This window comes from Salarias fasciatus, chromosome 11 (assembly GCF_902148845.1).
Source record: "Salarias fasciatus chromosome 11, fSalaFa1.1, whole genome shotgun sequence".
In the NCBI taxonomy this organism is placed as follows: Eukaryota; Metazoa; Chordata; class Actinopteri; order Blenniiformes; family Blenniidae; genus Salarias; species Salarias fasciatus.
The window spans coordinates 14,607,199-14,627,498 of record NC_043755.1 but is presented as its reverse complement, the minus strand read 5'-3'; the positions used below and the strand labels follow the sequence as shown (position 1 = coordinate 14,627,498).

Sequence of the window (20,300 nt, the reverse complement as noted above, 5' to 3'; positions counted from 1 at the left end):
GATGAAAAGGGAAATATTTCACCTAAAGCTCCACACTCACGTGTTTGTAAACAGAGTAGGCTTTATTTTGAAAGTTTAACCCGGGAAAGGGTTGTAAAAGCGGATGATGTTTGATTTTGAAAGTTGGAATCGGAAGCTGGATCGTCGCTCGAGCGATCCCGTGCGGTGTGGAAGAAGGGGGTGCATGGGTGAAACATGGCGGCCGTAGACCCGTCGAAGTCCCCGGAGCGGCAGAACTCTCCCGCGGAGGACGTGGAAGCTGGCGAGAAGAGCGCGGAGGCAGAGGAGCACGGAGCTCCCGGCCGGAGAGACGAGGACGCGCCGGAGGAACCCGCCGGGAGCACGGAGCGTGAGCCCGGAGCCAGCGGCGGCAGTGGCGGCGGCATCGCCAGCCATCCGGACGTCGGTGTCGAGTCCGCTGCTGGAGCCGACAAAACACCGACCGACTCGCCGAAGGAGCCTAAAAGGGCTTCGAACAGCAGCAAGCAGAATTTCGACTGGTCGGAACCCGAAGACGAGGAAGGGGAGGCGGAGACACGCACGGAGGAAGCCGCCGAGTGTGGTATGCTAACACTGGATGTGCTGTAGGGTTAGCTCTGGCCTCCGGGCTAACCCCAGCTGCAGCTCCACAGCCGGTTCAGTGCACACCGACCGTGCTGCTCCCCGCGACTCCCGAACCGAGCCAGAGCTGGGCACCGGCGGGACTTCTTACTACCGGGGGAGAGGCGGGGAGCTCAGTTAGCCACATGCTAACAGGCAGAGTGTCATTGTTTACATTGTGTCTGCTAAGTTGTCGGTTAGACTAAAGAACTGTCACTACGTTACACTGTCATAAATCTTACTATTGCAGCAGAAATGGCATTGTGCAGTGATCTGACAGCTGTCATTGTTATAGATAATGTGATGCAGAGTTTCAACGCAGAGCCGAGTCCTTCTGCAGCTCATCCCCAGACATTGAAATAGATTGTAAAAGTTGTGGAATGACAGTGCTGCCACGCCCACAGCCTTCACACGATTCCTGGAGATGGAACCAGTAGTGTGATAGTTTGTCTGACTGTGGGAAAAGTTTGCAGTTGAAAGGTAGCAGACATTACTGGTGGCTGATACCTTCAGGAAACATGCAGTGGTTAATCCAGCGATGCTTAAACAATGTAAGTGCAGTTGCACGTTTTGAAAGTGTCAGTAGTCGTATAAATTGAGGGTGTGCAGTTATTGTATATGTCCCACTAAAAACTGTTGGTTATTTCTGGTTGGACGAGCATGAAGCGCTTGGCATAGTGGAGTTGTTGCTAATCTCCGCTCCTCTCAATAACTGTGGAAAAACTCCTCAATTTGATGCATTTCTGTGTTGTCTGGAAAAATAAACAATACAGGCCACTGTCCTGTATTGTCATGTCCTGAATCTGAGCTATATAACCAAACTGTACAGATAACATAATAAGCTCCTCATTCCAGTTTGGTGTTTAGTAGATGAGCAGCATCTAAAACTTATTAGGATCCAGTTTGACAGCACAGCTCTGCATGCATATTTACATGACTCCAAAACTAGAGATAGTTTTTCATTGCATCCCTATTATTGCTATTGATTTCAACAAAATTGCACTGTTTTGTATTTTGATGTCAAAGTAGTAGAATCGTCAATTCCGTCGTGGACATCAGAATACTGAAGAATCTTTCCACATATGCAAGCTCAACAGATATGCGTCAAGTGTCTCAGGTTACACACTGAAATGTTTGTGCCGGAGGAGCTTTAATACAAATCACCACTAGGGAGGCCAGACAAAATGAGTGCTTTTCTACTTCTGACAGTGAGGTTGACTCTGTTCATACTTTTAATGAGCTGACTACAGTGCTTTTTTTGTGCTTTCTTTATTGAAAGACTAGATTTTCAGTTGCTGTTACATCCCCAATTTTTAAAATCTATTTCAGATTTTTGTTATTACAGACTCAGTGATGAAGTGAAACATTGTCACAGCTGTGAAATTTGTTTTATTGGCATCATTTCAGTCACTTATCCTAATTAACATGAAGGTAAACTAAATAAGGGCTCACCAAACTGCACTAGTAAATAATAATGTGTCTGTAAAACATAAGGATGATAGTATAACTTAAACATGGACGTAGGCATGTGCCGATATGAAAATTTGATATCACGATATTGGTGGCCCAAAATATCACGATTCACGATATTATCACGATATTTGGCGCGTTGCTTTTAATACTATTGAAAATGCTCAAAAACACTGTGAAATCCATCAACATCTGTCAACAACACAGTGCATTTTAACACGCCTGAGCACATTTTGATAAAGCAGAGGGAAAAAATGAAACTTTTACTCTCGCCTATTTTTTATTCCCAGATTCCATACTGAAAAACACCATGATAACAATGAAGCAGCCATAAAGCTGCCGCTGACTGCATTCAGCAGCTCCTGGACTACAACTGGACCAGGTTTTTATGAGATCAGCATAAAGCACACAGATTTTATAGTGTTTAGTTTGGATAGAACCAGGAGAACCCTTCATTTGGCCATTTGGAGACCAACCTATGCCAAACTATAATAAGTAGGTTTATAACTTATTTGAAAGGAATCTGACTTTAAAATACTTTTAATTTCCACTACAGGAGTCTGTATGCAATGCAGCCTTTGGCTCTTATATTTAGCCACTATATCATACATTTCTGCAGTTTTTGTGCAGAAACTTGTAATTTTGCACAGTATTGTGCACAGTATAAAATACTTTTTTTAATAAATGACTGAGCCATAGCATTTAGTTTCCAACTGAAATATATTTATAATAATAAAATAAATACAAAAATAGCCAATTATATGACAGGGAAAACAAAAAAAATCCCCTTTGCAACATGTAAACACATGAAGAAAAAAAAAAACAATATGCAATAAGCTGTAGAAACGCACAATGAAGATAAATGTGCACGTTTCAGAATAAAAAAATTGCCAAATATCACAGAAACAATCACTGATTGTGTGTGTCGCGTGTGTCTCGCTCTGCGGTGCGCACTGCTGCGTCTTTTAGAACCAAGATGGCGGCGGCGCTCGTGCGGTTACGCTAAAAGATGTCTCCCAGCTGGATGATGCCTCAGTCACGTGTATCATATCGTATGAACGCTCACCAGACGCGAACGAATGTCAACAAACTTTATTTAAACTCCCAAGATTAACGACAAGCCCACAAGATGGCGACAATAACATTCAGGCGCGTGACGCGCTGTCACTACTGCAGAGGATTATGAAGTTAGTTTTGGTCAGAGGAGAGCGTGGATAGGTGGAAAATGACCACAAAACGGTAAGGAAATAAAACATGTTGTGTTTGGTGTGAATAGCTTTGAGATTTGGCGAAGAAGTGTGAGAGAAACGTGCAATCTGAGGCGCTGGCTGTGAAATGTAAAGATGGGTTTTGGGTTTGTTTTGCCGCTGACGGGAGGCGGTCGGCTCAGAGAAGATTCTGCCTGGTGTCTCTTAAAGAGCAGCTTTTCTAGTTTCACGCGAGGCCCAGTACGTTGGGATGGAGCACACGGATCTCTGGTTCTGTTGCATTTTGTGTCGGGAGGTGCGCTGAGGGGGGCGGTACAGTGTCTGTCGGGCCGAACGCGTTAATGCCTCGTTTTAATCATCCTGGCATAAAATTACTTACTTTCGGGGTTTTCTATGGATCTGGGACTTTTGTGGTGGTTTGCAGTACATTTTGCTGCAGAGGCTTTGAGACCTTGGGTAAGATCAGTAGCTGTTTCGGTAACGGGCTTGTCTCCAGATGAAACAGACGATATCTTGTAAATGACGTGATATGATAATCTCGGCTGTCCAATATCGTAAATCGCGATTATATCGTAAATTGGCACATCCCTACATGGACGTGAAGTAACTGAATCGATTGTCGCAGACAGTCATCTCACAGAAAAGCAGAACAGAAAAGTCAAGTTTGTTGGCATCACATTATTGTTACGCAGGGCTGTTAAAAGTGCGTCACAAAGAGAAATAAACACACAAATTTAAATAATCGAAACAAGACAGCAGAAAACAAGAGAGCAATTCAAAGACAAAAGGTGATTTTAAACTAGAGAATAAATTTAAAAATTTAAGCTTAAGCTAAAGAACATGTGTTTGGAATAGTCTTTTGTATCCTTTTCAAAAAAAGTGGGCAAGATGATAAGCAGTAGTCTTCATATTATACACATAAATCAGTAGTTAATGCTTGCTCTGTTTCTTCTCCAGATGCCATAGATGAAACTGACAGCGCCGACGAGACAGAGTCGAATATCTGTGATCCAGGCAACATTACATCAAAAGCAGAAGAGCGTGGCGACGAGGCGGGCTCCCTTCACAACGACAAGAGGAGCACAGAGACTTCATCAGCAGAGGATCTGACAGGCGACGTTGATGGGACAGAAGATGTCGCAGAAGATAAAGATGAAACAGACCAAGGAGATGGTGCTGATTTGCCATCCAAACAAAACAGGTGCAGGTTGGTGTGCAAGGAGTGCGGGGAGACTTTCAACCGCCGTGAGACGTTCAGTCTTCACCGACACTTTCATCTGCATGAGGATGCCCTCACGCCGCTCAAGTGCAAAGAGTGCGGCCTTACCTTTCAGCACCGCAGCAGCCTCATCAAACACAAAAACGAACACAAGGAGAAGGAGGAGAAACTGATTTCCCCCAAGAAGGAGGCGCAAACAAAGCAGGAGGGGATTTTCCAGTGTGCGGAATGTCACCGGATCTTCAACACAGTCGGCAAGCTGAGGGACCACAACTGCAGCAATACAGTAGAAAAGCCTTACCACTGCCCGCTGTGCCGCCAAGAGTTCCAGTTCAGGGTGTCTGTCACGAAGCACATACTGACCCATTCCCAGGAGAGTATCTTTTCATGCCAAGAGTGCAGCCAGACGTTCCCAAACGCCTCAGCCCTGCGCTTACACCAGAAGTGTCACTCGGCCCTCAAACCCTACGAATGCCCCGAGTGCGGCATGGTTTTCAAACACTACTACATCATGGAAGACCACCGGCGCAAGCACGTCGACAACAATCGCTCCCATCTGTGCAACGTCTGCGGAAAGTCTTTCAAGTACAGCAGCCTCCTCCATCAGCATCAGTATCTGCACACCGGCCAAAAGCCTTTCCGCTGTCCGGACTGTGGCAAAAAGTTTGCTTTAGCCCAGAACATGAAGGCACACTGCCGCCTGCATAGACTGTGTGAAACCAAATCCTGTAGTGAGCAGCTCAAAAAGCAGGCTCCCGCTTCTGCGCAGGAAGTGACCAGGGGGCCGGGAAAGGAGAACGCCGACCGGAACGAGGAAACAAAACGTACATTCAACTGTCCACTCTGTCCTCAGAGCTACTGTACGGCAGCTAACCTGAGAGCCCACATGCTGGTGCACGAGGCAGAGTACGAGACGCTGGAGAAGACGCCTCGCCTGCCGGAGGAGAACAACAAGCACTGGGAAACAGGACACACCTGTCCACACTGTCCGTGCGTGTACCGCGACGAGTCCAGCCTGAACAAGCACCTCCTCAGTGTTCACAAGGCGCTTGCATACTTAGAAAAACTGGCAGCACCACCACCTAAACCACAACTTGCTCCTTTAAGCAGCGATAACGTTCAAGCAAAGGTGAAAATTGAGAGCGTAAATATAAAGTCTTACAAGTGTTCGGAGTGTGAGAAGTCTTTCCGCCATCGCTCAGTGTTAGAGTTGCATATGCGCATACATTCCAAAGACAGGCCGTACCAGTGCAAAGTGTGTGGCAAGGGGTTTAGATTCAGCAGTTACTTACAGCAGCATGTCATAATTCACACAGGCAAGAAGCCATATAAATGTTCAGACTGTGGGAAGGACTTTGCTTTCCTGCAGAACATGAAAACCCATCAGAGATTGCATCAGGAAAAGCCGTTCCGCTGCACCAGCTGCCGCAAAGGCTACAGCGACGAGACGCAGCTGCAGCAGCACATGTTGTCCCATAACGGCGACAAACCTCATAAGTGTGACCTGTGTGACAAGAGCTTCGGGTTGGCCTATCTGCTGCGCGATCACATGAACACACACACAGGAGAGAGGCCTCATCGCTGTGACGAGTGCCACAAAACATTCTCCTGGTTCAGCAGTCTGCTCGTACATCAGAAGATCCACGCCCGCAAGCGGCAGGGCTTCAGTCAGTACAATTCATTCCAATCAAGTACAAGGATGAGGGGCAGGGGTAACAGAGGCAGGAGAGGAGGGAGGTTCGCATGGGGCTGGTCTCGACCTTTAGGGTCCTCGGCGACGGGCTCCTCTAATCAGCCATCGTATTCAGCTTCTGCACAGAAAGATGCTGAGTTGCCACAAAGGACGACCCAGTCACCATCTCCCATGCCCTCAGTGTGCAAGGATTCACAGAGCAGGAAGCAGAACGAGTCGTGGATGTCCAAGGTGAACTCGCAGCCAGTGCAGTGGAAGGTGGATGGCGGAGAGATAATGCCGGTTCTCCCAGCGCAGAACCAACAAGACGCTTCACAGCAGACGAATGCGGAGATTCCAGTGAATCCAGGAGTTTCTCAGAGAGGCGCTGGCGTCGCGGATGTTGCTCAGTTGGGCTCAAATTCAGTCACGAGTTCGAACTCAGCACACATCAAAGAGAACACGTCCTCTGTCAGCTCTTTCTCGACGTCTGTGCTGAAAATAGCCAACCCATCAGCAGGAGGTGAGGTGACACAGCCCAGGCAGCACAAGCTCATTACTTGGAGCAGCGCACCCCCATCAAACACAGTCATAGCTTCCACGAGCTCTGGGCAGCTGAATTTGTCTGCTCCCGCCTCCTATGCCGAAGGGGCCGCTCTGTGGAGCGTCAGGCCTGCAGTTTTAGTGAATTCACAGAGCTCTCCAAAGCCTGGTCAAGACCTAAAGCTCTCACGATGGCCAGTGGCCCCTGTGCAATCACAAAAAGAGCCGTCCGTGCCCCCCAAGAAGGAGGGCACAGTGTGGGACCAGAGCAGTACTCAAGTTAATCAGTCGACTGTTAGTCAGCTAGAGAAACCGCGGAACGGCTATGAGCCACAGAAGCCGCAGGCATCAGCTTTAGCAGGTGGGTCCGCCTCAGTGAAAGTAGACCAAAGCAGTGCTATTCCAATTTCAAATTCTGTTTCTCTCGGCGCCGGTAGCACATTATGGAACATACAGACACCTCCAGGGATTCCAAAGACGATAAACTCCACTGAGAAAATTGTGAAGAATCCAGATTTTCCGCCACTGCAGAAACAGGTGTCATCTGGCTGGGCCAACATACAGACAGCAACCCAGAAGGTTCCCATCTCCATCAAATACGAGGCTCCTCGGTTTGGCCAGGGGATAGGAACTCCAATATGGGGCTTCCAAGGCACTCCAGTGGTTCCTCAAACGCTGCTCACTGGACAGCTCAAACCAGGCAATGGACCAGAGCTGCAGTCACAGCCAATGGTAACGGGCACTCAGATCATTATAAATCAGTCTGCTCCTTTTTTCTCACCTCCACTTGCTCCACTCCCTCCTCTGGCTTTGCCGGGCGCCCACCCTCTTCACTCGGTCGCAGTCGGTACAGTTCCCAGACCTCCACACCCAAATATTTTTTTCACGCCGCAGGCAGTCATGAGCGAGCGGCCCCACTTGCCACAGACCCTGCCCCTACCTCAACTCACCCAGCGGACAGAACCCCACAAACTCGGGACTCGTTTGCCTTTTCCCCCTGAACGACTTCTGCAGTGCATGATATGCGGGTGCTCCCTTCCCCGGGAGCTGGATTTACAAATGCATTACTTGCAACATGCACAGGGAGAGATTTAACATTTCTACACTAGCAACAACTTTTTTTTGTGTGTTTTCCTGCTCATTTTTGCTTGGTGGAGCCTCATTGATTTGTTTTTCAGTTTTTTTTCTGCTGTTTTGACCAGTTGGGCATTAAACAAATATTTAATGGTGAAACTAGATTTATTCTGCACACTTGATGCACATTATAAGTCTCTCAGCTTCAGATTAGATTTCTCCGGTTGTGCACATGCATGTGCCATTAAATCAGTTTCACTGTTTTCCAAAGTTTTCCAAATACTCGAGGTGCTGATTGATGAGGTTCTATTGTCTGCGTTGCATTCATTGCCAATAGCTCTTAGATTTAGATGATATTAGTACTTTTATAGTTTTGTTCATACGTCCTGAACTATTTGTACTGTTTTTTTTTCATGTACAGTTTTACTGTGTGCCTTTTATGAGTATAGTCTGCATGTCTGCTGTCTTGGTATTTTAGGCCTAGTTCATGCTTACGCTAGACTCAACAAATGAAACCCAACTCCCCAAATGCAGAGCAGGTGTAATGACAATACTGTGAAGTGACGAGTCAGTTTTGCTGTGGGGGTGGGGTCAGGGACATGGCTTGTTGGGGTCACCAGTTACATTTTTTTTTTTCCAGACATGAAAAAAGTTGTACTCGAGCATTGTCATCCTGCTAAGATACACTTGTGTTAACTGGTTTTCTCATCTGGGTCCAAATATTTAATACTTTTTTTTTTTTTTTTTTTTTGGTCACAATAAAATGTGGCGGGAAGGGTCAAAGGTCATTTCTCAGCTAGAGATTAAGATGTGGGTTTTATTTGAAGAGATTTGGCTCCATCACTGATCACTTGACATACTAACAAATGGTGTGTGACTAAACCTGCAATGTTTTGTAAATGATTTATTTTGCATCAACAAGGCAAACATAAAACTGATTATACTTAATTTAATAATGCTTTCCCCAAATAAGTTTGATGATGCTCTGAAAATTCTAGTAGGTGTCACGAGTCACGACTTTAATGATATTTTGAACCACTTCTATCACAAGCTGATGCTATCTAATAGCCGTTTCTTACCAGGACAAAAATCAGATTGGAATGTACCTTTATTTATAGAATTAAGTCATTTTTGAGTACTTACTGTATTTTTGTGAATAATGATTTCCTTCAGTAATTGTAGATTATTCCTAATTGTAGATTTAGCTGACTACCACGATGTCTTTGCCATTAATAAAACCTACATTTGGTGAACTTTGCTGACCCAGTAAGTGACTGAAAACATTCATCACTTCTGTAAACATATGGTTCATATGTGAAATAAATAAATGAAACTAAATGTTCCTGTGCATTTTAAGCTTTCAACACCCTACAAAATGTGCCCTTCTACCTCTATCCACTCTTTTAGCACAGATTTAGTTTTTTTTTCCCCTCTCCATAATGTCTGCTTGTTGGTTTAAAAATAAATCTACGTTTGATTATGACTTTGTGTGGTTCGAAGCTTCACAGAATGACAAAATGTGTGGTGGGTATCTGAATGTACACTGTGGAAGATTTGAATCATATCCAGTTTTTTTTTTTAATAATTCTTATATAAATAAAAAAATAGTTCTTCTTGTTTCACACTTTGTTTGTGAAGAGTTGGGCTCAACTTTATTATGTTGGTAAATTTTTCAGTACTTTGCCCCAGAGTCAGTGCTTTCCCATCTTATTTCTTTGTATTTATTATTATTTACATCTGCTAAATAGCAGCTTTTGAAAGAGAAATACAACTCGGTGAAAAGTGAAAGCCGGCGCAGCTTTAGTGTGTCACCGCTGGTGTCGCTGCAGCTTAGCCTTCATGTGAGCAGATAACCAAAGAAGAAGACGACAAGCGGTAGCGGAAACAAAACAATAGAAGAAGACGCGTGTAGAGAGCGGGATGTGTGACTGCGCATGCGTACAGTCAATCGGCTCCTCGACATTAAACGGTTCAAGGTTCAGCTCCAAGAAGTCGCTAATTTTACTACATTGCCAAAAGTGCGTCGTGTTCGGTCATTACTCCGCAAATGAGCTGATTTGAGGAACTGTTTCAGTACCAGCTGGTGTGGTGAGAAACTAACAAGACCAGGGTGAGATATATCCGCAACAGAGCCACGCCAAGATGGACGAGTCTACCCCGGCGGAGATCAGCGAGGACACGATGGGAAACAAACCCAACGAGGGCCAAACATCCTGCGGAAAGGACGCCGATCCATCGACTGGAGACACTCCGAACAGTGAGTATCCAGCACTTATTGGCATCCTGATCGCTCATGTTGTCAGGTACGTGTGGCAGCGCGAGCATTCACGTGTCTGTGCCTTTCCACATTTAGTTCGCCTCGTCAGATTATATAGAAATTTAAATACATTTCAGGATAAATTCGCGTTGATTCACGCCCCGTTTTGTGTGTTGATAAAATGCAGCCATAGTCTTGTAGAGAGCTTGCAGCTGTGGGTCAAAAATGTGTTTGTTTTGTTGCGTTTTCAAAATATTATCAGGATGCAAACATTACAGCCAGTATGCTGGCTTCAGAGGATACTTTATACTTTGGTCTGAAAGCAGGGTGTCTCATCCAGACTGGTTCACTGAATCAATGCGGTGTGGGCGTTTATTCTGACAATTAACGCGTTGATTTGTAAAAACCAGTCTTAAAAGAAATGTATTGTAAATGATTAAATATTGTCGGTATGCAGAGACAATATTGATACTTTATGAGTACACTAAGCAGCCTTTTAAAGACAGTGGATCAAATTACTTCCTTGATGTATATTTTTTGTTTGAGAAGTGGACACAAATTGGAAATAACAGCTTCTAGTAGTTAAAAATGTACAACCAGTGGGATAAAATATGGATGATTTTCTCTTGCCGTAAAAACGTATCCCAATTCAATCAGAAAACGGGATATTTGTGAAGTATTTCACTGTTAAATGCTTTTTATTGCTCGAAACAGTAGCATTTTTTTGGCTGATCATTTTAGACAGCTTCACATAAGAATGTTTAAATTTGCTATTCCATTCTGTCAATTGTAATGTACTAACACTTGTCTGTCAGTTGCGGCTCATATATGCTATTACACGTGGAGGCAGCAGCACAATACAGCACTGACGTCTCAACATTTTCGTTTTTAATAACTAATACCATTTGTGGAAATTGTCATCTAAATATAAAATGAAGTGTGACCACAGTGATCTAGGCTTTGTCGACTAACCTTAATGAATGGGGTAGTAGCAGCTTTCAGTACAGATAAAGATTCAAATGCTTAAATTTGGCTGCACAGTGGAGAGATGGTGTGCCTGTTGTGTATGACAGGGCCTATATGCTGCCGTGTTTTCATTTGTGAAGTGAAAGTGTTGAGAAGCCCTTCTGCTTTTCTGAGAGAACGTTACTCTTAACTTCCCACTGTGCTGTTTGGAAACTACATTGATGTGTTACTGTGTGAAGAGGGGCTGCTGTCTGATGGCGCTGTAGCCTCGCCTAGTGGCGGGAGTTTGCATTCCATTTAAGAAGTCTTGTGCATTATTTGGAAAAAAGAGGTGTCCACGCTGGGTTTTTGATGCTACTTGTCTGGCATTGTTTGGATGTCTCCCTGCTTCATTACACCTAAATCTAATGGATTTGTCCACAACATGCTAAATAGTGCAGTCGGGTGTGTTGCAGTACAGAGACCCTATAGGAAAAACATCTGGTTCAGACACTGATTGATTTTATTCACATATTTGTCTCTGAGTGGTGGTGCTAACATCTAAAACACCATGTTTTACCTTTTGTCTTCAAGTGATTTTATTTGTAATGCTGAGTTTTGCAGTTGTTTTATCATTTTGAAAATTGTACTGTTCAGTAGTTTTACTGTAACTTTGAAGCCCTTTTATGTTGGAAAAAAAAATAAAGACATGTTTTGCACCTGTGTTTTGTTATACTTTTCCTTTTCCTTTTCTTTTCCTTCTGTGGAAACAGGAGTGGCTTTGACCTCCTATTTTCCCCTTTTCTATTTCTAGGGGTTGGGGTTTTCTGCTGTCGGGATTGTGGAGAAGCCTTCAGGGAAGAGGCAGCCTACTTGGAGCATTGCAGTCAACACCCACAGGATAACTTGTACTCAGACAACCAGTTGGACAGTGGAGAAAAGGACCGTGGAACACCTTATTTCTGTACCATGTGTTCACTCTCATTTGTTGAACTGAGTGATTTTGACTTGCACATGAGAAGTCACGAGAAGATCCCCCAGGAGGATTCTGGACGTTCAGTTAATTCCGGAACAGTGAAGCAGCAGACCTACGAGTGTCCAGACTGCGGGAAATGTTATGGTGTGCTCGGATACTTTCTCAACCATCGGCGCTCTCACAGACCGCCCTCCAAATCGGTTTTTCATGACCTTGAACATTTGAAAAAAAAATCATTTCAATGTGAGTCTTGTGGGAGGAATTATTCTCGAGCTTCAGCGCTTGATGCCCATCGGCGTTGTCATGAGGAAAAGTTGGTGAAGTCGAAACACAGGAGCCCGGGAGATACATCGCAGATGAGTGAAGCAGTGGTGGAAGGCAAGCCCAGTGAAAATCAGGCAGAGAATTATTCAGAAAGTCCTTTCAAGTGTGCGTGCGGTAAAGCTTTTTCTGCCCTGTACCGCCTCAAAACACACCAGCGATTTAGCCGCAACAGCCAATGCTCTCCAGAAGAATTGAATAAAAAGACAAAGAAGGGCTTCAGTGAGTTCTCCTGCGAAGAATGTAAAAAGGTCTTCAACGGCCAAATCGCTCTCTTCAACCACCAGCGGTGGCATGCTAATCAGTCTGATAGAGCTTCTCAAAAGTTTCCATGTGAGGAATGTGGGAAAGTGTTTATGACGCTCACGTTTTATTACAGACATCAGCGCACGGCGCACAGCGAGGAGACTCCCTCGAAGTCATTTCTTCATCAGGTGTGTCAGCTCCAGAAGAAATCTTTTGAATGTACAGACTGCGGGCTGAAGTTTTCCAGGGCTTCTGCTCTACATTCCCATCAGCTTCATCACACGGATGCTTTCGGGGAAACAGAGAAGGGTGGACAGACGTGCGCCGATCCATCAGTGCAGGAAAAAATGCCAGAAAGCGGCAGAAGCGAGATGGGTCACCTGCAGACTCCTCCGGAGGCAGATGTGGAACAGCAGAGTTTGTGTCCTGCCAGTACAGCTGAAGAGTCTCACATGAACGAGAGCGAAGATGACATGGGGAGTTATGAGCCGGGAGATTTTAATGTACAGGTGATCAGTGCGAGCGAGTCTGAGGGCGAGGAAGTTGAAGATATGACTTCTGACCTTGAGCTTGTGTGTGAATCAGATCAGGAATTAAGAGACGATGCAGATGCTTCCTTTCAAAATTTCCTCAACAAACCAGAATTGGACTTGAAAATCGTGCAAATCGACTTAGAGCAAGTCGATGAGCTCGGTGTGTCGACAACAAGGGATGTTAAGAATAGGGAACGATTCGAATGTCCAGAGTGTCATCGCTGGTTCTCTAGTTCTTCATCACTGCGCATGCATAGAACGTGGCATGGCGTTCGTAAGAAGAGACATCAGATTGAAGGTCAGTCAGAGGAAATCTACTCATGTAGTACCTGTGGCCATCAAACAAGTAGCTTTGAAGAACACTGTAATCACATCCAAACTCACAGTGATCCAAGCCTGGACACTGATGAGTTCCTTCAGGCAGAGGGATTGGAGAGAAAAAACTTGACATGCGTCGAGTGTGGCGAAACCTTTACTCAGTTTTCTGCTCTCGTAGCTCATCAGTTAGAACACCCCAAAAGAAAGCCATTCCAGTGCCCAGATTGCATGGTGTCATATTCGCATGCGTCTAACTTATTCAACCACATGAAAACCTGCTCAGTGCAAACGAGAAAGAGCCCTTCAGACACCAAGAAAGAATATAATCCTAATAAAACCCTGTTGGGCCCAAAGGTCTATCACTGTGAGCAGTGTGGAAAGGGTTTTTGGTCTTTAGGGGCTTATTCCCACCATAAGCAAAGTCAGACAGAGTGTGCAGATTTGAGGCTACGGAAAGGTTTTACGGGGTCTCTGCACTCTGTTAATGGACATGCACGCTCCTTAATGAAAGTTGCTTGTCCAGTTTGCGGCAGAAAGTTTCGCCACAAGGGAATCATGGCGTTGCACATGCGCAAACACGAAAACGGAAATCACAAATGCGAACTGTGCGACAGGTCATTTCGTCTGTTTTCCAGTCTTCTCAGACACCAGGTGGTGCATAGCGACCAGCTACTTCCACCACCAATAAAGTCTTTTCAGCATCAAGTCGAACAGTTGCAGAAGAACACATACAGCTGTCCCGACTGCGGGAAGCTGTTTTCACGAGCCAAAGCACTGCAGTTTCATCTCAAAAGCCATGGCTACGAGACTGGGCATGCGCCATCTTCCCAAGGATCCACAGTCAAACTGGAGGATCTTCAGTGTGCTTCATGCTTTGCGTATTTCAACAACAAAGTCTCGTTAAGGGCTCACATGAAACTTTGTGTTGTAAGAGATGGTCAAGGTGTCAGAAAGACAGAATCGTCACCGAATGTTGATAATGTCAAAATGCACAGCGACAATATAGATATGAGGAATCAGGGAAGCTCTGATCCATTAAAAATACAAACTGAGGTAAAGAATGAAGTGGACAGTGGTGAGGTGAAGATAGACAACGATAGCTTAGATGACCAAACTGCACGCAAACAAAAATACAGATGTCAAAAGTGTGAAAAGAGCTTTTCAGTGCTTCGAGCTCTGAATTTTCATCGAAGAATTCATGATGATGATAACGACTCTGCTGCACGAGTGGATTTGGAAGCGTCTGCTTTGCTTCGGGTTCATAAACAGGAGCGGCATAAAAAAGGTTCATTTGATTGTTCAGACTGCGGGAGGCGATTCTCGACTAACGCAGCCCTCGGCTCCCACAGACGATGGCACACTGAAAAGAAATGTTCACTGTCCTCGACTCACCACAATGTCCTTAACCCTGAGGAAGATGCACAACCTCAATCAAACCAAATTGAGCAGATCTCAAGCTCAGGACGCGTACAAGCTTCACCTCCGTCTGCCAGGTGCAAAAGTGAACAAAGTGACAGTCTGGAGGCAGCAGATCAGCAGGGTGATGAGCGGCTGCAACACAATCCTGAACATCCTGATCAGAACCACAATAGGACTGAAGCCAGCTCTACAACATCCAGAACCCACAAGTGTCCCATTTGCTCTTTGACCTTTGCTAAAGCAAGAGGTCTGCGGGCCCACGACTGGCAGGTACACTCAAAGAGCACGAAAGGCAGAAAGAAAATTCTTTTGATTGCTGAAGTGGAGGAGTCTGCCTCTAATAATGAGCAAGTGAATCAGAAAGAAGATTCGTCAGCTGTAGAAACAGTCGCAGTGACCATAAACAGCAGTCCTGTTGGCAAAGAGAGACCGAAAACTGAGTCGCCCGGGAAGTCCATCACATGTCTGGATTGTGGGAAACTGTACAGCTGTGCAGGTGAGCTCCTAGATCACAAGAAAGTGTGTTCAGAGGTTAAATCAGACTCTAAACTGGAGACCCGGCCTGTTGAAGCCATATCCGAGAGTTCCCCACCACTCAGCCACGTGTCCGAGCACACAGCCAAATGCTTCTTTAAGTGTAACAAGTGTGGGAAAGCCTTCCAGACTGAGGAGCAACTGGGAACCCACAAGCTGAAATCAAAGAGCCGGCCGTACTGCTGCGCTCTGTGCTGCCACGGCTTCTGGACCGAGACTCAGCTGCAGCAGCACCTGGCCTGGCACGATGAAGTCCGCTGTCGTCTCCCCAACGAGGTCCGGTATCGCCTCAGCGCCGCGCTGACCCCAAAGCCCCCGAAAGCCCACGGCATTGGGAAGCCTCTGCCATCATCCCCTGCAAAACGGGCTTCTCCCGACCCGGCCGGCCAGTCCCAGAACAGCCATAAATGCCAACACTGTGGCAAAGCCTTTCTGTCGCCAGCCGCTTTACAAAGACACGAGACGGAGCAGTGCGACCACAACAACTCCTTCCACTGCTCCTTCTGCCCCGGGACTTTCAGGGGAATACAGGAGCTCATCGATCACCACCAGGATTGTATGAGGAACTACGAGCGACGAAGTGAAGCCGCTGTATCATCAGGAGAACCTGAGGACCTCGCCTGCCTTGAATGTGGAACTACTTTTTTCAAAGAAAGCGATTTGCACCAGCACTATATTGAACATGCCCGTGGTTACTAGAGTAGGGGGGGGGATGCCATATATGAGGTAGAAATGTTCGGTTGGGCCTGTGGTTTGACTTTCCTGATGGTTTGTATAGGATGTGGGATTCTTGATATTTAAGCTCTTCTGTTGGTTACTTTCTCAGGCTTTCGGTTACACTGGACTACATGATGTACATGTATGTATAACTGGGTTTTTTTTTTTTTTTAATTTTTTTTATTCATGTCGACATCTTAAATGTACAGACTTTTGAGTATCTGTTATTCAACAGACCTGGCATGAATGTGGGTTTCGGGATCGCTGGTTTATGCTTTGAAGTTTATGCTAAGATCTTCGAGAGAAGCTGTAAAAACTTTTCTGCACATGGCTCCTCATGCTTTTGAAAGTCAGACAGAAGTGCTGTTAACACTACTTTTTCTCAGCTTTTGATTACATTAAAACAATTCTGCACAAGAAAATCTGTATTTCCCTAATTTGCTGCTGATTTTTGTCATTTCTGATGTTTTGAAGGTTAAAATATTTGCATACATGACAGAAAGCTGAACTTAAAAAGTGTACATGTTTACCTGCGATGTAGATTGATCGGACATGAAATTCCAAGGTTTGCCATCACACTCCCATAAACAAACGAGACAATAAACTGGATGCCTTGTAGATATTGTTTAGAATTATTTGACTCATTAGCTCCAGCGTTAACTTTCTTTTCAGTGTTAGAATTCTTTGTTGTGGCGAGAAAATTAGGTTCCTCAGATAGAATAGCACTTTTTGTTCTGATATGATTTGTGTTTGCTATTTAAAAAAGAAAACAAAAAAAAAACAACGTATTTTTTCTTTACATGACCAATGCATAATTTCTTGCTTGTTTAACTCGTTGTGGAAACTGAGAGATCTCTAAAATATTAAATAAAGGAAAATCATTTTGTTGCAAGACTTGTTGCATTGTGTGATTGAATTAACGTTTCTTCAGGACAGACTTTGATAATTCCCAAATGTGGTTTCTTTGTAATGTTTAATTTTTCCTGGTTGGATCAGGCGTTTAGCTCTGATCTAAATTTTCTTTAGTTATTTTCATACATATAACAGCCTGGAGAATTTTATCCAGAGTTTTTAAGCAGGGTACAGGTGTTGTGGCGCTCATCACGCCAGTCTTTCACTACGTTTATTCACTCTTTTATTAAGTCACCAGTAGCTTTTCAAAAGCCCCTATGAAATGTAATGGCTGTGTATAAGTAAAAACTAACCTTTAACAAACTTTAAATTTCTTTTACCCACAGAAACCGGTGTTTGAGTTTTTATGAAATCCACATTGACTGAATTGAAATAAAATACCTTAAAAGTTTCACGCTGATTCAACGAAATAATATAAAATTAACTGCTTGAGGGGATGAAAATGTGTGAAATTAAACAAAATGTTTTAAAAGTCCTAACTGGAGGACGCTGCTTTCCTTTTGAGGATTAAACTTGGCAGTGAATGAACCTAATGTGGCATTTATTTGTAGTGTCTCACACACTCGTCGGGGGATTGTCTGTGGTTTGCTGACACACTGATCTACACCCTGCAGGAAACATGCAGCTTCATCATCATAAAATGAAAAAGGCTTGAATTATTTCATGTGGTTTACTGAATCCTAACTTTTAAAAATTCTCAATTTTTGATTTGAACTATAGATGAAATAGAATGTCTTTATATAATTTTTAATGCACCTATGTATGACATAAAACCTTTTTAACATTTTAAAGACAAATTTTTAAATGCTCTGAAAGAAAATTGCATTGATGATGAGACCAGTGAAGTATCACAGATGCATTACAAAAAAACAAAACAAAACTTAGTACTGAGTAGAGAATTAGCTCCATTATGAACACAATATGAAAAATGACTAAAAACAACTAATATTGCATACTTTACTATTGTTACTAACAGTCACAACTTTGAGTTTACTAACGGTGATTAGCCATCATTTTTTATTTTCTCACCAAAGAGCAAACCGTCTGCGTGTCAACCAACTCTCGATATCAGAATAATCAACACTTAGATAATTATTCGTTCGATATACTCTCCAGCTGGCAGACTCCTCTTTGTTTTTGTGTTTACGCAGGTTATCTATGCAAGCTTACGTTGTTTTCTTTCCCTTTGTAGAGACAGACGGTAGCATTGAATGTGAAGATTGTGGCCTGACGTTTGAGCTTGAGGAGGACTACCGCACTCACCTGCACCAGCACGCCCTGGAGGACGAGGACGGGCCGGCAGAGGACTGCGAGGACGCGGCAGCTGGCCAGGTTTCATGGACAGTTGACGGAGACGGCGGCCAAGACGTGAGCAGCTCAGGGCTCGCGCAGGTTGAAGGTGCCGGAGGTTCCTCCGCTGCGGCCGCCAAGCCTCGACAGCTCATCACCTGCTCTGTGTGCGGAAAGAGCTACACCTACCAGAGCTCGTTCCGAAGGCACCAGAGATTACACGAGATTCCAGATCCAGATCTACAAAGAAGACAAAGGGTTGATGCAAATTTGCCCACATACGAATGCCCTGATTGTGGGATGTCGTTCATCAGGAAGACACGCCTCCTGAGTCACCTCAGAGTGCACAGGTCACGTCGGGAGGTCCTGTCGGCGATCCCTGGGTGTGAACAGTGCGACAGATCCTTCCACTCCGTGGAGTCCTGGATGGCTCACATGAATTCGCATCAAGAGAAACCATTTTGGTGTTTAAGCTGCGCAGTCGGCTTCTTAAGTGAAGAAACTCTGGATAAACACCTGCAGAACCACAGTCAGAAGCATAGCAGGCGCCGGAAGGGGCCCAGTCAGTTGAAACGGCTCCCTCAAGGAAGGCCCTTCAAATGCCCAATCTGTGGGAAGACCTTCTGCCACGCCGGAAATTTGTTTTCACACAAGAGAAAAAAGCATCGGTGGCTCCTGTACCGTCGCGATATGCTGAAGGGGGATTCTGCCTCAGCTGAAGTCCTGGGAGGGATCGGAATAGACGCCTCCCTACCACACATTAAAGAAGAAGAAGGAACAACCTCAGACATGGAGGAAGCGCCCAGATCAGAGGAGAATATGCATGGCAATGAGAGCGAGCATCCACAGCAGTTTGAGGATGGCGCAGATCCCGAGGACTCGGACTCCGATTGTGGGGAACCGTTGCATTGCTTCAGAGCTCCCAACCCATCAGAGTCACAAGCAAACCAGAATGTTGGCGACGTGCACAGAGAGCATAAATACTTTGAATGGGAGTGCTTCGACTGTGATATGGGCTTTGACGACATGGCAGGCCTGCGTTTGCATTATATAAAACACGCAACCGGAGAAATACCAATGTTACAAGATGACGATATCGAGGCATGAAGTGTCGTGGAAGAGTGTATGATATGCTTGTTTCTTCTTTCCTTTTTGCTTGACTTTTTTTCAGCTCTATCATGACCAATTGTTACAAATCATAGCAGAAAATTAGCTTTTTTACTCTTGTTTTGGGTTTGTGTGTGTGTGTGTGTGTGTGTGGGGGGGGGGGGGGGGGGGGGGGTTCCACTAAGTCATCATGTGAGTTTGTCTTTTTTTAATGCGAGAAAATTTTTCTTTGGGAGATTTGACATTTTCAATCACAAATCAAATGCTAGGTGCATGTCTTTTTTTTTTTTTTTTTTAATAAATAAAATCTTTGCAGTGCAAAGCATTGAACATGGAAAACTGACAAACTGAATTCAATAAAATTAAAAGGCATTAAAATTAATTGTTGGTGCTCTTCCTTCCATGTTTGAAACACATCAGCTGCATCAGAGACAACACTTTAGCAAAAAGAGGAAGTAAACCAGGAATGATGCATAGTAAGTCAAACAGTGGAGTAAACTGTGTTGTGGAGGGGTCAAAGGTTTTCTGAAACAGTGAGGAGTGAACAAAAGATAATCTTCATATTGGACAATATTCCCTGAGCAGCAACAGGTCTGAGACTTCTGGGAAGTTGTCAGTTTTCGATGCTATACTGTCAAGTATGAAAACAAGATAACGGAGTCAAGGATCCACTCAAAACACCTCAAACCTCAAACGTTAAACTTCTCTAAAGCGGCAGTGAGCAACTGAACAGTTTTACTATCCAAGAGGAGACATTGCTGCTGTTAATAAGCTTTTACAGTTATGCTGAATTAACATCATTATGGACCATCTATTTATAACAAATTCTTTTAGAAATGTATAAAACTGTCCTTTTCATGTTTAACAGTTAGTTAATCGTGTGTGAATGGAGAATATTTGCCACTGCATCTGTCAGAAGTTAAAAAAAAAAACATTTTT

The 20,300-nt window shown here is 44.4% G+C and overlaps 2 protein-coding genes across 5 annotated transcripts; both read left to right on the top strand.

The window, feature by feature from the left end:
• The first annotated feature begins 182 nt into the window (after window positions 1-182).
• Window positions 183-9,260, top strand: LOC115396678 (uncharacterized). Its single transcript, XM_030102659.1, has 2 exons — window positions 183-562; window positions 4,236-9,260. Exons 1-2 carry the CDS (start codon window positions 196-198, stop codon window positions 7,805-7,807), a joined length of 3,939 nt encoding a protein of 1,312 aa, XP_029958519.1. The 5' UTR covers window positions 183-195; the 3' UTR covers window positions 7,808-9,260.
• A 474-nt stretch (window positions 9,261-9,734) lies between these two features.
• On the top strand, window positions 9,735-19,494 carry LOC115396677 (zinc finger protein 629). Of its 4 annotated transcripts, none has more exons than XM_030102658.1 (2): window positions 9,735-10,043; window positions 18,157-19,494. In XM_030102658.1, the coding sequence occupies exons 1-2, from the start codon at window positions 9,929-9,931 to the stop codon at window positions 19,359-19,361; spliced, it is 1,320 nt and encodes a 439-aa protein (XP_029958518.1). In that variant the 5' UTR covers window positions 9,735-9,928; the 3' UTR covers window positions 19,362-19,494. The 4 variants fall into 4 exon arrangements, with proteins under 4 accessions (XP_029958518.1, XP_029958515.1, XP_029958514.1 ...); XM_030102655.1 differs by lacking the exon at window positions 18,157-19,494 and adding an exon at window positions 11,809-16,854; XM_030102654.1 differs by lacking the exon at window positions 18,157-19,494 and adding an exon at window positions 11,803-16,854.
• The last annotated feature ends 806 nt before the right edge of the window (window positions 19,495-20,300 follow it).

Bases quoted from the DNA above. Each gene is read 5' to 3' on its own strand.
- LOC115396677 (XM_030102654.1), top strand. From the start codon at position 9,929: ATGGACGAGTCTACCCCGGCGGAGATCAGCGAGGACACGATGGGAAAC. The intron at 10,044-11,802 runs GTGAGTATCCAG...TTCTATTTCTAG, and splicing joins GACTGGAGACACTCCGAACA to GGGTTGGGGTTTTCTGCTGT.
- LOC115396678 (XM_030102659.1), top strand. From the start codon at position 196: ATGGCGGCCGTAGACCCGTCGAAGTCCCCGGAGCGGCAGAACTCTCCC. The intron at 563-4,235 runs GTATGCTAACAC...TTTCTTCTCCAG, and splicing joins GGAGGAAGCCGCCGAGTGTG to ATGCCATAGATGAAACTGAC.